Below are 13,694 nucleotides of genomic sequence, written 5' to 3' on the forward strand. Positions count from 1 at the left end.
CCTGTGAAACATGTCTTATCATCAGTGTTATCTTCCTATTAATTGAGAGCATTTTTCTGTCGTGGTGATGCACTAGATAATGGTGCATCTTACAGCTGATGGTGTCTTAGATTTGATGAAATATGGTAGTGGTATGTTTGATGAAACAAAGTACTGAGGTGGCTTTGAGAGGGATGTTAAAGAGAGCTTCCCAGAAGAATAAGTCACCTGGGTTTTGAAGACGGACTAGGAATTTTTTCCAGGAACATAGGGAGGAAGGACATTCTAATCCTAGAAGAGTGCAAGACATAGAGGACATGTGAGCTGACTTTGTGTGTTGGAGGATAGCAAGTTATCTGGCGTTGCTGCTCTACAACATCCGGACCTGTAGGGGGAAGGAACGGAGAAGTGAAACCAGAGATGAAGGCATGAGCCAGGTTGTGAGAACACTGGGATGTCATTAGGGAGTCTGGACTTTCCTCTTTGGCAGTGAAAATGCATGCTATCATCCCTTATGCAATGGGATTAGATGATTTTATTTTAAAACAATAATTCTGGAGGTCTTGGGTAGGATAGAGTAGATAAGGAAGATACTTGAAGAAGTAGTAATATCAATTTCAAAGGCTTTTAGGGGTTGTGCAATGAGTATCATGGAGCTTCCCAGGTGGCACTGTTGTAAAAAATCCATCTGACAGTGCAGAAGACATGGGTTCTATGCCTGGGTCAGGAAGATCCCCTGGATAAGGAAATGGCTACCCATTTCAGTATTCTTGCTTGGAGTAGTCCTTAAACAGAGGAGCCTGGCAGGCCACAGTCCATGGGGTCGCAAAGAGTTGGACACAACTGAATGACTAACACTAAGACAGTAACAGGTAGATGGAGAGAAGCAAAAGACACCTTTAAGAAATAATTTTGAAACAAGAATTTATAGGAGTTTGTGATTATTTGGTTCTTCCAGATGAAGAAGAATAAAGGGTCTAGCATGAGTCCAGTGGTGTCACCAATCAAGATAAGCCCTATAAAAAGAAAAGGAGTAATCAGGGCTGGCAGAGGAAGAATTAAAATGAGGCCAGTTGCAAAGAATGCATTCAGTTTGGGATTTGTTGAGTTTTAGGGTGCTTTGAATCACTGATGTGCATCCTTCTAGTTCTGGAGGTCTGGAATTGGATGAGGTATGAATGAGATAGGGATTAAATGGTTAAGTAGCTTATGAGTTGCTGTAAAGCCTTCTGAGAGAATGCAGTCTCTCAGGGTTAAGCTTTAGGGTGAAAAAAGAGTAAGGGATCTCAGGGTACCAGTACTGAAGGACAGAGGAAGAGCTGAGGCAGGAGGATGGCGGAGCAGAAGCCAATGAAGAATGAAAAATGGCACCAGTGTCCAATTCAAGGCAGGGAACAGCTGGGGTTGCGTAATATGAGGATGACTTCTGCTAGAGTGGTTTTAGTGGAGTGGGGGCTATGGGAGGTTGCTTTAATAGATGGAGAGACGCCTGGGAGATGGAAGGTTGAGTGAGACAATAGCCTCAGGAAGCTGGCCAAGGAGGGAAGAGGGAAAGGGGAAAAAAATCACTAGATTTAGGGAAAATGCTTTTTTTCCCCCTAAAGGGAAGAGACTTGAGCCCATTTATTGACCCATAGAAGGAGCCGTGAAAGAGAGTGAGTTCAAGATGCTGGTAACTGTTCAAGTGAAGACCAGAGAAGTTAGCTTTGAATAGAAGGCAACCCATCTCTTTCTCAGGGGCTTCCTGGGTGGTGCAGTGGTGAAGAGTTTGCCTGCCAATGCAGGAGATGCGGGAGACTCGGGTTTGATCGCCCGGTTGGGAAGATCCCTGCAGAAAGCATGGCCACCCACTCCAGTATTCTTGCCTGGGAAATCCCGTGGACAGAGGAGCCCAGCAGGCTACAGTCCATGGGGTCACAAAGAGTTAGGCATGACTGTGCACACACACACATCTCTTCCTCTAAGAGGGAAGTGGAAAAAAAAATCCACCTCAGCTCTCATGTGCTAAGTCACTTCAGTCGTGTTCGATCCTATGTCCGACTTCAGTCATGTGACCCTATGGGCCATGGCTTGCCAGGCTCCTCTGTCCATGGGATTCTCCAGGCAAGAATACTGGAGTGGGAAATCTTATTTCTTACAGATTTCAGGGAATAAGGTCAGAAGGGAAGGAGCAAGGGTAGTGGGGGCAGGAGGTGGAGGCTGGTAAAAACAGTGTGAACAATGCCACTCCTGTCCCAGCCGGTCCTGCCTCATCCCTGAATGCCATCTGCAGGGTCAAGGTCAGGAGGAAGAAGAGCGGGAGCTTGCCGGCCCCACCCATGCTTCTGCTAGTGCCTCTGGGGTCCCTGAGTGTCTGCTGAATGCTAAATATAACAGAGGCGCTTTCTCCTTCTTAGAGAAGCTCATAGCCAAACTGAAAAGCGGAGGAGAGATAAAATGAACAACCTGATTGGAAAACTGTCTACGATGATCCCTCAGTGCAGTCCCATGGCCCGGAAACTGGATAAACTGACAGTTTTAAGAATGGCTGTTCAACACTTGAGATCTTTAAAAGGTGAGTTGGAAGATGGCCTCCGCACTCGGGTTTGTGAACAAGTCTCCCCTGTAATTGAGGTCCCTGGTTTGTTGTTCTTGGCTACTGAGATTTTATACTCATGAGTCTTTCAGCTTTATGGGTATTCATTTTGATGCTCATCCATATTCCATAGGTGGAGAAAGTACTAATTTGGATGTCAGAAAAGTTGGTTTCACTAAACACTTCATCTTAGGTTTACTATGTGAACCTGAAAGGTCTTCACATTTCTTCTTGTCTTCCCAGGTATAATATTAAGGTGATGATACCTGTCATGCATACCTAGTTTAGAAGTTCTGAAATATTTAGCTATGATAATTTTAAGTTATTGTCAGATTTCCATTATTAGAAAAGAAAAACTCTTTAAACTCATCAATTTCTCTTAAAACTTCATTCAGACTTGTAAGTAGTACCTGCAAATGCATCACACCTTACTATTAGTACGTGTCTCCACTTACTCATATAGTCTCACATAAACTAAGATAGTCTTACATATTGGGTGAGGGAGGTCCTCAGCTGATGAGGATTGGGGGATGCGTGATCATTTCTGACTTTGAACTCAAAATTTTTAAAACTAATTTTATTTATTTGTTTATGTACTTTTGGCCATGCTGCGTCTTTGTTGCTGTGTGGGCTTTTCTGTAGTTGCGGTGAGCAGGGGCCACGTTCCAGTTGTGGTGTGCAGGTTTTGCATTGAGGTGGCTGCTCTTGTTGCAGGGCATGGGGCTTTCGGTAGTTGCGGCCCATGGGCTCGGTAGTTGTGGCTCCCAGGCTCTAGGTCACAGGCCCAACAGTTGTGGTGCATGGGCTTGGCAGCTCTGTGGCATGGCAGATCTTCCCGGATCAGGGATAGAACCCATGTCTCCTGCATTGGCAGGCAGATTACCCCTGAGTCAGGGAAGCCCTGAACTTGAATTTTAAATCAAAGTGTAATAAATATTCTGTGTACATGTGTAGTTAAAATCACATCTGTTTTGGGAATAAACCCAGTCCAACTTGAGGGACAGAATGATGGAAATAGCCTGGGGCTTTAGATACAAGATTGTTGGTGACATAAATTCATTTTGATACAGTCTGAAGACCTGGCCAATGAGTTTTCTGCAGACTGCAGAGGAGACTCTGAAGGTTCAGATTTGTAAAGCTCTAAAAGATTTTTGTGAAATCTTGCTCCAAAAGTATTAAAAAGAATAAACAAAGGAAGGCCAACAGTCTTCTTTAGATCTCTGTCCTGAACTGCTTGCCAGGAAAAGGACAGTCTGTTTCAGGGAGAAGGAAGTTCTGTGGCCAGAACACAGATTTTGCCAAGTTGAGTTAAAGTGGCTTAGAGGAGAGTGGTATTACCTGGATTCCACATGCAAACTGGAGCCCAGACCAAGAGGACCTTACTTCATAATGAACCAAAAAATCCTGACAGATCAACTCAGATCGGAGGAGGATGGGGCATCTACACATTAGGAAGTAAAACTAGAGACAGCTATTACAGGGCTATTTAATAGTAGTTTGTGCAAGTTGTGCTTTAAAGCACCTTCCTTAGATCCCTGCAGATGGTAGAAAACTGGCTTATGCGCTCCAGCCGAGCACAAGTGGGTCTGGAGAGCAGGCTGTGGGGAAAAGCAAGCACAGCTCTGGATCCCTATGTACAGCAGTCCTGGGGTTGGGGGACTGCCTGGCAGGCTTCCTTCTGGGAGCACAACTGGTGGTCTTTTGTTCCTAACAGTCCATTGTGAAAGAAGATTCTCTTTTATTCACAACTAGGCCTTGCGTAAGTTGTGTGCAGTAAATCTCTTAAATCTGTTAGCAATGAACATTAGCAGGTTCAACTGAGGTCATTTGATTGCAACCCTAAAATTACCCAACAGTTTTCACATTCACAGCGTTCTGAGGGAGGAGGACCTGAGCGAAAAGCTATGAATCAGCAACCTAATTCAATAAGTATGCACTGAGCATCAGCTGGGTTCTTGTTCTGTGCTGGGGTTAGGCAAATGGATGAGGCAAGAGCTCTGCGCTAGGGGCAGGTTTACATGGTTTATAAGGAAGATAGACCCAGGGAGAGATCTTTAGCACCCAGTGTGATAAATGCTATGTGGAAGTATGCATGGGATGAGCTGCAGGGCAAGTTCAGTAAGGAGGAGACACTGTCTAAATCCAGATGGGAAAGGAAAAGGACAGGGGTACTTTGGAAAAGAGCATAGATTTCACCATTGATCCTTGTAAACTGAAGCGAATTGGTCATATCCTCATCAGACATCCTGATCAGATCCTTAGTGTTACCCAAGGGTGAGATGACATAGAGCAGCTGGGGCTGCATTCCAGTGCTCTGGCCAGAGGGTACCCCAATTTGATCCCCAAATGCCCAGATGCCATGAGAGGGTTGCATGTAGATGGTCCACAGATAATTACTCTGAAGACAGAGGATGTGAAATGATTTTTTTCACTACATTCTATAGCAGTGCATCTCAAATTATCTGGGGAAAGGGCAAATATTCCCCTTCCCTATCCATTGTAAAATATAGCACAATTAATTAAGGGGAAAACGCTCATAGGCTGGTATGCCCCAACAGTTTTACATTTCCGTGTGTGTGTATGTTAGTCTCTCAGTCGTGTTGGACTCTTTGCAACCCCATGGACTGTAGCCTACCAGGCTCCTCTGTCCATGGAATTCTCCAGGCAAGAATACTGGAGTGGGTAGCCTTTCCTTTCCCTGAGGCAGGTCCTCAGGGAGGTCCTTGAGCACAGTGTTTCTTAATGGTGGAGGTGGTGGTCCGAGGATGAGGAAGAAGAGTTGTTACTGTCATATTGGTCCTTATTATCCTTATCGTTATAATGATCATTGTCATTATTATTGTCATATTGTCATTTTCAATGATGATGAACACAATAAAATAAAATGACAATAAATGACAATGAAGAACTTAATAAAAATAAGTGATCATGTTCCGAATTTGTTTTTGCCACTAGACAGAATCGCACACCATGCATTGTTAGCTCACTTCACCCTAACTTCAGCTCTGCCCTCTTTTCCTCGCTGGCATATCCTCACGTCCTCACTCATCTGTTTAGCCAGGGCTCACCCACTCTGGCTGACTGACACCGGCCGGGTTACCTCAGCACAATTCTGCAAACCTCGCTTCAGACCAGCCTGCAAGTGTCACTGCCTCACTCACACTGATTTATTTCTGTGCCAGCTGGGCACTCAGGTCTGCATCTTTAGCCTTTTCTCAACTCCCTCCTACAAGTCTCCTGGGGACTGATAACAATAATTATAATAACAAGAAGTCATGTGGGGAGATTCTTTGAGGGCTACCTAGAAGGTAGATTCCAAAAGAGCTTTCTTTTGCTTATGTCAGGCCTTGTAAGGGTGCTGCCAGTCTGAGAAGACTTTACCAAATCATTCTATGAGGATGTTTTATTTTCTGGTTTTGTTCCTTCCCCACCACTTAGGTAATTGGTGGTGGTGATTTAGTCGCTAAGTCGTGTCCAACTCTTTGCAACTTCATGGACTGTAGCCCGCCAGGCTCCTCAGTTCATGGGATTCCAGGCAAGAATATTGGAGTGGGTTGCCATTTCTTTCTCCAAGGGGATCTTGCCAACCCAGGGCTCGAATCTGCTTCTCCTGCATTACAGGCACACTTTCTTTACCATCTGAGCTACCAGGGAAGCCCCAGGTAATTGGTGAGCTTTGGCTGTAAATTTATCCAAAGGCCAGTTAATGGTTAACCTGTATTAGAGTGTTACCTCCATCTTTTTTTGTTTTTTGTGGTTTTTTTTGTTTTGTTTTGTTTTTACAAAAACATCTTTATTTGCAGTCCCTAGAAGGAGGGGTTGCTGTTTAGGGAAAGTGGGAAGTGTAAGGAAGGGAAATTTGATTTACTTTTGAATCACCCTTGCTTAGAGTTACCTGGGGACAGCACACCTGGGCTGGGTGAACAGTCCTCTGCGCCCCCTTGTGGCCAGGGAGGGCTTTCCCTGTAAGACTTGGTGGATGTCCTCAAGACCAATGTATTACTTTTAGTTCTTCCCTTACTTCTGTCAGGTCAAACTTTTACCTAGCTTTGACCTGATCATCGTGCTGGATGTAGCACAAGCTGGAATCAAATTCCAGGGAGAAATATCAAAAACCTCAAATACACAGATGACACCACCCTTATGGCAGGAAACGAAGAGGAACTGAAGAGCCTCTTGATGAAAGTCAAAGAGGAGAGTGGAAAAACTGGCTTAAAACTCAGCATTCAATAAACAAAGATCATGGCATCCAGTCCCATCACTTCATGGCAAATAGATGGGGAAACAATGGAAACCGTGAGGCTTTATTTTTTGGGGCTCCAAAATCACTGCAGATGGTGACTGCAGCCATGAAATTAAAAGACGCTTGCTCCTTGCTCTATGACAAACCTAGACAGCATTTTAAAAAGCAACAAAGGTCTGTCTAGTCAAAGCTATGTTTTCTCCAGTAGTCATATATGGATGTGGGAGTTGGATTATAAAGAAAGTTGAGTGCCATAGAATTGATGTTTTTGAACTGTGGTGTTGGAGAAGACTCTTGAGAGTCCCTTGGACTGCAAGGAGATCCAACCAGTCCATCCTAAAGGAAATCAGTCCTGAATATTCATTGGAAGGACTGATGTTGAAGCTGAAACTCCAATACTTTGGCCACCTGATGCGAATAACTGACTCATTGGAAAAGACCCTGATGCTGGGAAAGATTGAAGGTGGGAGGAGAAGGGGATGACAGAGGATGAGATGGTTGGATGGCATCAGCGACTCGATGGACATGAGTTTGAACAAGCTCTGGGAGTTGGTGATGGACAGGGAGGCCTGGTGTGCTGCAGTCTCTAGGGTCGCAAAGAGTCAGACAATATTGAGCAACTGAACTTAATTGAACTGATCTGATCATTCCTTACCCTTTTCCAAACTCTTCTGGTTGCTTTAGAGACTTTCCTATCAATACAATGAACTCTGTGAAAGGGCTTAAAATTGATGATTTCACTTATATTTTATACATTTTATATACTGTCAGAAGTCTCCATATAGTCTTTAAAGGGTCATGTAGAAAATTCTATGAAACCATAAAATTTGCTTAGGATTCAATAATCTCCCTATTCAGGATAATTCATATGATCAGGTGGTTTTTTGTTTTTTGAAAGGAGTATTTTTTATTATTTATTTGGCTACCTCTGGTCTTAGTTGTAGCATGCGGGATCCTTGTTACATCATGTACACTCTTTCCGTATTGTGCTTGGACACTCTAGTTGTGCACACGGACTCCAGAGCGTTCAGGCTTCAGTAGTTGTGGCGCATAAGTGGGCTTAGCTGCTCCAAGGCGTATGGGATCTTAGTTCCCCAACCAGATGTGGAATTGAACCCACATCTCCTGCATTGCAAGGCAGATTCCCTTAACCACTGGATCACCATATGATCAGTTTTAGGAAGCTAAGAAATTATAAAATAACCAAAGTCTTGAATATTGTTGCATGTTATTATAATGTTATAGATAATATATTGCATTTTTATCTCTTCAATATGCAGCTTTTACTGTCCGTACATTTGTGTATAAAGGAATAAGTAGCTCTAAGAACTAATAAGTTCTAATAAGAACTAATAAGTTCAAATATGAAAGCAGGAAATTGCAATCTAGTAACAAGAAAGAAAGAGAATGATTATAGAAGAGATCTTAGAGTGTGCTAGAAGAGAAAATACCATCATCCTTGTCATCACCAATAGCAGCCCCAGAATTGCTAATATTCACTGAGCATTTACTATATTTCCATCTCTACTTGATTTTCAGTTAACTACATGACTTCTTTATTTTTAGGTATGACAAGTTCTTACACAGGAAATAATTACAGACCTTCATTCATTCACGATAATGAGCTCAGACACTTAATTCTTAAGGTAAGTAAAGAGAAATGCTTGTTTAAGTTGTATTGTCCTTGCATTTTTGTCTGAATGGGAGGAAGATTTTCTTCAGTTCACTTACTGTTGTAAACGTACAGGAATCTATATTATGCCAAATTTCCTTCAAGATAAAAATTTAAGTTATACAAGTAACTGTGTCAGTTGTGTCCGACTCTTTGCAACCTCCTGGACCATAGCCCGCTAGGTTCCTCTGTCCAAGGAATTCTCCAGGCAAGAATGCTGGAGTGGGTTGCCATTCCCTCCTCCAGGAGATCTTCCCAATGCAGGGATCGAACCCAGATCTCCCGCATTGCAGGCTGATTTTCTACCATCCGAGGCACCAGGGAAGCCCGTGTCTTATTAGTTTGAGCTAATGAATGTAGAGGCAGAGGATGGGCTTATTCCAAAGCAGAGAGTATAGCTAGTCTTTAACGCTAAGCTCCTATGCTTCCTGACAAGCTCACCTCCCACACTGTAAGCTCTGTACCCCACTATTACCCCCCTCTTCAAAGCCATCTATCTTGTACTCAATTCCTTCAGGATCCTGTCCTCTGCAGAGCCAGCCACTGCTTACTGAGTGGTTGTTAGTCAATGCTTTGCCATTTTCTGTCCTCATCATTTCAGATGCATCAGATTCACTGGTCTAGAGGTTTATTTGATGTGGAAAATATGACCATGTCATTGGCTTATCCTGCCCCCTGGAGGCAATATGTTTCTTGATCTTATGCTGTTACTACCAGGCTTTATGCCTTAGTATGACTAAATAGAAAGATTTTATATACATTTGTCCTTTAATTTTTTTAAGAGCCCCTTTTTTATCTGAACAGCTGAATTCAAATATAGTATTCCTGATGCGTCCTTTATCCCAGTCTGCACAGTCCTTCCATCTCAACACATCCACAGGCAACTGTTATGGATGTGTTTTGATATGTTTACAGAGTTTCTATATGAGTATAGAATTTGACACAGGTAATTTTTATATTATGAAATATTTCAATTTAATAATACATGCCTGAACTTTCCAGATCAAAAACATTAGTTTTGACTGGAGTTCAATTTGATGTTATCAATCTTTTTATATAATGAGAAAATTTCTTAAAATTAACTTTACTAGCTATTATGACTACTCTTTAGTTTTATTGCTACAATAATTTTCTCAAAATCTGAATGTGTATGTATGAGAGAGACAGAAGATCTTTTATTTTATTTTTTGTTTAACTCCTTTCTTTGAGATAATTCACATACCATATAGTTTTTAGTATATTCACAGAGTTATGCAATCATAATCACAATGCAACTCTTATCATTTTTAAGAAAAAATTTTAAATATTTATTTATTTGGCTGCACCGGGTCTTAGCTGTGGTACATGTGATCTTTAGTTGAGGCTTGAAAAGTCTTAATTGTGGCATGTGGGATCTCGTTCCCAGACTAGGGATCGAACCTGGGCCCTCTGCATTGGAAGCATGGACTCTTAGCCGCTGGTCCACCAGGAAACTCCCACAGTGCAATTTTAGACCATTATCATCACCTTCAAAAGAAACTCTACCCATTAACAATCAAATTAACTTGTTTTTGAATTGTTTACAATGCTCGTTAGAATTTAAACTGTGGGTAGGTTAATACATCAAGAAGAGCAAAATAAAAAAAAAAATAAAAAAAAAATAAAAAAAAAAAAAAAAAAAAAAAAGAAGAGCAAAATAAATCTAATGTCTATACCTACATAAATCAGTGAACCACATTTCCCTCAAGATCTTTTAAAATATTCACCTTGTATTATATTTTTAAATCCTAGACTGCAGAAGGCTTCCTATTTGTGGTTGGATGTGAAAGAGGAAAAATTCTCTTCGTTTCTAAATCGGTCTCCAAAATACTTAATTATGATCAGGTATCCAAAACTGAGAATATTTCTTACTATGTTTATTTTGAAGCTCTTTTTCTGAACTCTTTCTTCCCCCTGGGTTGTGGGATTGGGTTCTGCTGAGTTAGAATTTCAAGAGAGATGGCAAGATATGTAGAAGGAGTATGAATTTTTGTTACTGACAGGAGTATTTCCTTCCTTTAGCAAGTTCTTTCATTTTCTTGAACCTCACCTTCCTCCTATGTAAAAAGTGGAAATCATGATTATACCTGTTTTTCAGGATATAAACACATTAAATAAGATATCATATTTGAGTGCTGGAAAGGTATTAGTCACCCTTGCCTGTTTCCTCCAAGAGAGAGTATTAATATTTATTAAGCTATATGCATTGCAAAACAGCTTCGGCTCTAGGCTCTGGCAACAAATTCTGAAATACATCCTTTATTTAACCAGCACTGTGATTGATTTGTCTCCTCATTTTTGAACACCATTTAATTTAAACTAGTTACTCAAAAACTATAGGATTGAAACCAACAGAGAGAATAAACTAGTACTTGGGGTCTCCTTTAAAACAGAAATACAGTATAATAATATAATATGTAATATATATACAGATAACAGCTTTGATCATAAATAGCTCTCATCAATCTCAGCCTATATTCTCCCCAAAACTTGAAAATATGGAGAGATGGAAGGCATTCATAGATAATGAGTTGAGTAAAAGAAATAGATAGTATGAGCCTACATGTGAAAGGAGTGAAGACCAAAGGAATCATGCAGCTGATTTGATTATTATATTTTCTAATTAGAAATAGAGAACATCACTCACATAGGTACACACCAAGATACTTGACAGTTGAAGATAGCTCTTAAGTTCCAAATTAGTGACATGGAGTCCAGTCCCACTGGACACTGACTTTGCATTTCAGAGACCAAGAGATTCACTGACTGCTCAGGAGGACTTCGGGATCCCCATGGTACAGGGTCTTGTCCTCAGCTTTTCAGCTTCAGAAATCTGATCTATCTGTATAGCAGAGATTGGTACAACATTGTAAATCAACTATACTTCAATTAAAAAAAAAAAAACTAATTTGCTCTGAAGCAGAGTTCTGGGCATAGACTTATATATTAGCCAATCACACGATAGACTAAAGTATATAAATCAGATTGCTAGCTTTTTTTTTTAAGTAGAGCTATCTAACTGCCTTAAAAAAAAGAAAAAAAACTAGCAATCTGATTTATACATCAGCCTATTGTTTTTCCAGTAGTCATATACGGATGTGAGAGTTGGACTATAAAGAAAGCTTGAGTGCCGAATAATTGATGTTTTTGAGCTGTGGTGTTGAAGAAGACTCTTGATTGCAAGGAGAACCAACCAGTCCATCTTAAAGGAAATCAGTCCTTAATATTCACTGGAAGGATTGATGCTGAAGCTGACACTGTAATACTTTGGCCACCTGATGTGAAGAACTGACTCACTGGAAAAGACCCTGATGCTGGGAAAGACTGAAGGCAGGAAGAGAAGGAGACAACAGAGGATGAGATGGTTGGATGGCATCACCAACTCAATGGACATGAGTTTGAGCAAGCTCCGGGAGTTGATGATGGACAGGGAAGCCTGGTGTGCTGCAATCTCTGGGGTCGCAAAGAGTTGGACATGACTGAGTGACTGAACTATACTGATCTAACTGCCAAGCACTCCAGGCCACTTGGACCAGCTGGTCCATTTGTTCTGCCTTCCATAGGAAGGTCTACTTGAGTAATGAGTTCAGAAGAGAGTGATCACTGTGGGCTTCACATGTGAAGTAGAATGTCTGCTAGTTTAGAGCAGAGAGGAGGAGGAAGACATTTCAGGTTTGGAGAGGGAATCTTAGAAGTTAGGGAGTAAAAGGCAATTGGCTAGCTTGACCAGGGAGCTGAATTTATAGAGAAGAGGTAGTGATTTCCAGGTGATGAGACCATGCAAACAAAGTCATGGGCCAAGGAATGCTCTGCATGTGGGGAGAAGTGAAATGCCAAGTAGGAGGTGTACCAAGTTGGGTTTGGTTTACCAAATAGTATGGTAATTTTTTAAGGCAGTATGGTAAATTTCTGAGTCACATCATGAGATCATAAATATTCTGTGTCTTTTATATTATTCTGTAATATAATATTTTTACTTTTACCAATGAAAGTGAAAGTGAAAAGTGAAATTTGCTCAGTTGTGTCTGACTCATTGCGACCCCATGGCCTATACAGTCCATGGAATTCTCCAGGCCAGAATACTGGAGTGGGTAGCCTTTCCCTTTTCCAGGGGTCTTCTCAACCCAGGGATCAAATCCAGGTCTTCCTCATTGCAGGTGGATTCTTTACCAGCTGAGCCGCAAGGGAAGTCCAAGAATACTGGAGTGGGTAGCCTATCCCTTCTCCAGCAGATCTTCCTGACCCAGGAATCGAACTGGGGTCTCCTGCATTGCAGGTGGATTATTTACCAACTGAGCTACCCAGGAAGCCCACTTTTTTTTTCTTTACCACTTTTACCAATGATTAAGTTTAAATAAAATATTAGTTATTAGGTGTGTGTATGTGATTTGTGTGTATCCAATTATGGGTCTGTGTATATGTACTTTTTTTTTGCCTACAAGTTTTACTCTGCTTTTAACACTAAGGTAACTTCACCCAGTTTAGCTGATGTATCCAAGCTTAAGAAAAAGCCACTTTAACCAAAGAAACAGTATAATTTGTTTGAGGAAACATAGAAACAACATGATACTGACTTTAAATGAACTTCTACCTTATAAATAGGCTAGTTTGATTGGACAAAGCTTATTTGACTTCTTACATCCAAAAGATGTTTCCAAAGTAAAGGAACAACTTTCTTCCTCTGATATTTCACCCAGAGAGAAGCTAATAGATGCCAAAGGTAAGTACTCATTTCAGCCTTATCATTTTATGAGAATATAATTCTTACTTAAAAGTACAGCAATATCATTTTTTGAAAAGTTAGCTAATTATAGTTTTATCAAGGGGAGAATTATTTAACAACTTTGTAATCATCAACCTCAGTTTTAAAAATATCGCTATATAGAGAATTCATGTATCAAAGCAAATATATGAAGATGCTTTTGGGAAAATATGATTACTTCATAGTCTCTAGCTTTCATATGCTAATAAAATCTTTATTGGAAAGTGTCATTTGGGATAAAAAAATTTCTGGAGTTTTTTTATTATTTAGTTATTTGCTGAGGGATAACTATTCTCTTTCTCAAATGTGTCAGGTCTTCTCAATGTGAAAGACCTTGTATAATTGTTCTTGGGAAGTATACATATTCTCTACCTTTTCCAGAAACACTTCTTTTCTCTGAAACTACTTATTGCCTAATAATTGTTTATCATATAAAATAATGATG

At 40.8% G+C, this 13,694-nt stretch overlaps 1 protein-coding gene across 1 annotated transcript in view; it reads left to right on the forward strand.

Annotated features, from left to right (window-relative positions):
* ARNTL2 (aryl hydrocarbon receptor nuclear translocator like 2) overlaps window positions 1-13,694 on the forward strand; it is a 57,484-nt gene that overhangs the window by 13,914 nt on the left and 29,876 nt on the right. The window contains exons 2-5 of the mRNA XM_043882276.1: window positions 2,378-2,533; window positions 8,364-8,443; window positions 10,240-10,332; window positions 13,090-13,207. Of these exons, the coding sequence (XP_043738211.1) occupies window positions 2,416-2,533; window positions 8,364-8,443; window positions 10,240-10,332; window positions 13,090-13,207 (409 nt within the window). The 5' untranslated portion in view covers window positions 2,378-2,415. The remainder of the gene's footprint in view (window positions 1-2,377; window positions 2,534-8,363; window positions 8,444-10,239; window positions 10,333-13,089; window positions 13,208-13,694) is intronic.

Source organism: Cervus elaphus, chromosome 22 (assembly GCF_910594005.1).
Source record: "Cervus elaphus chromosome 22, mCerEla1.1, whole genome shotgun sequence".
In the NCBI taxonomy this organism is placed as follows: Eukaryota; Metazoa; Chordata; class Mammalia; order Artiodactyla; family Cervidae; genus Cervus; species Cervus elaphus.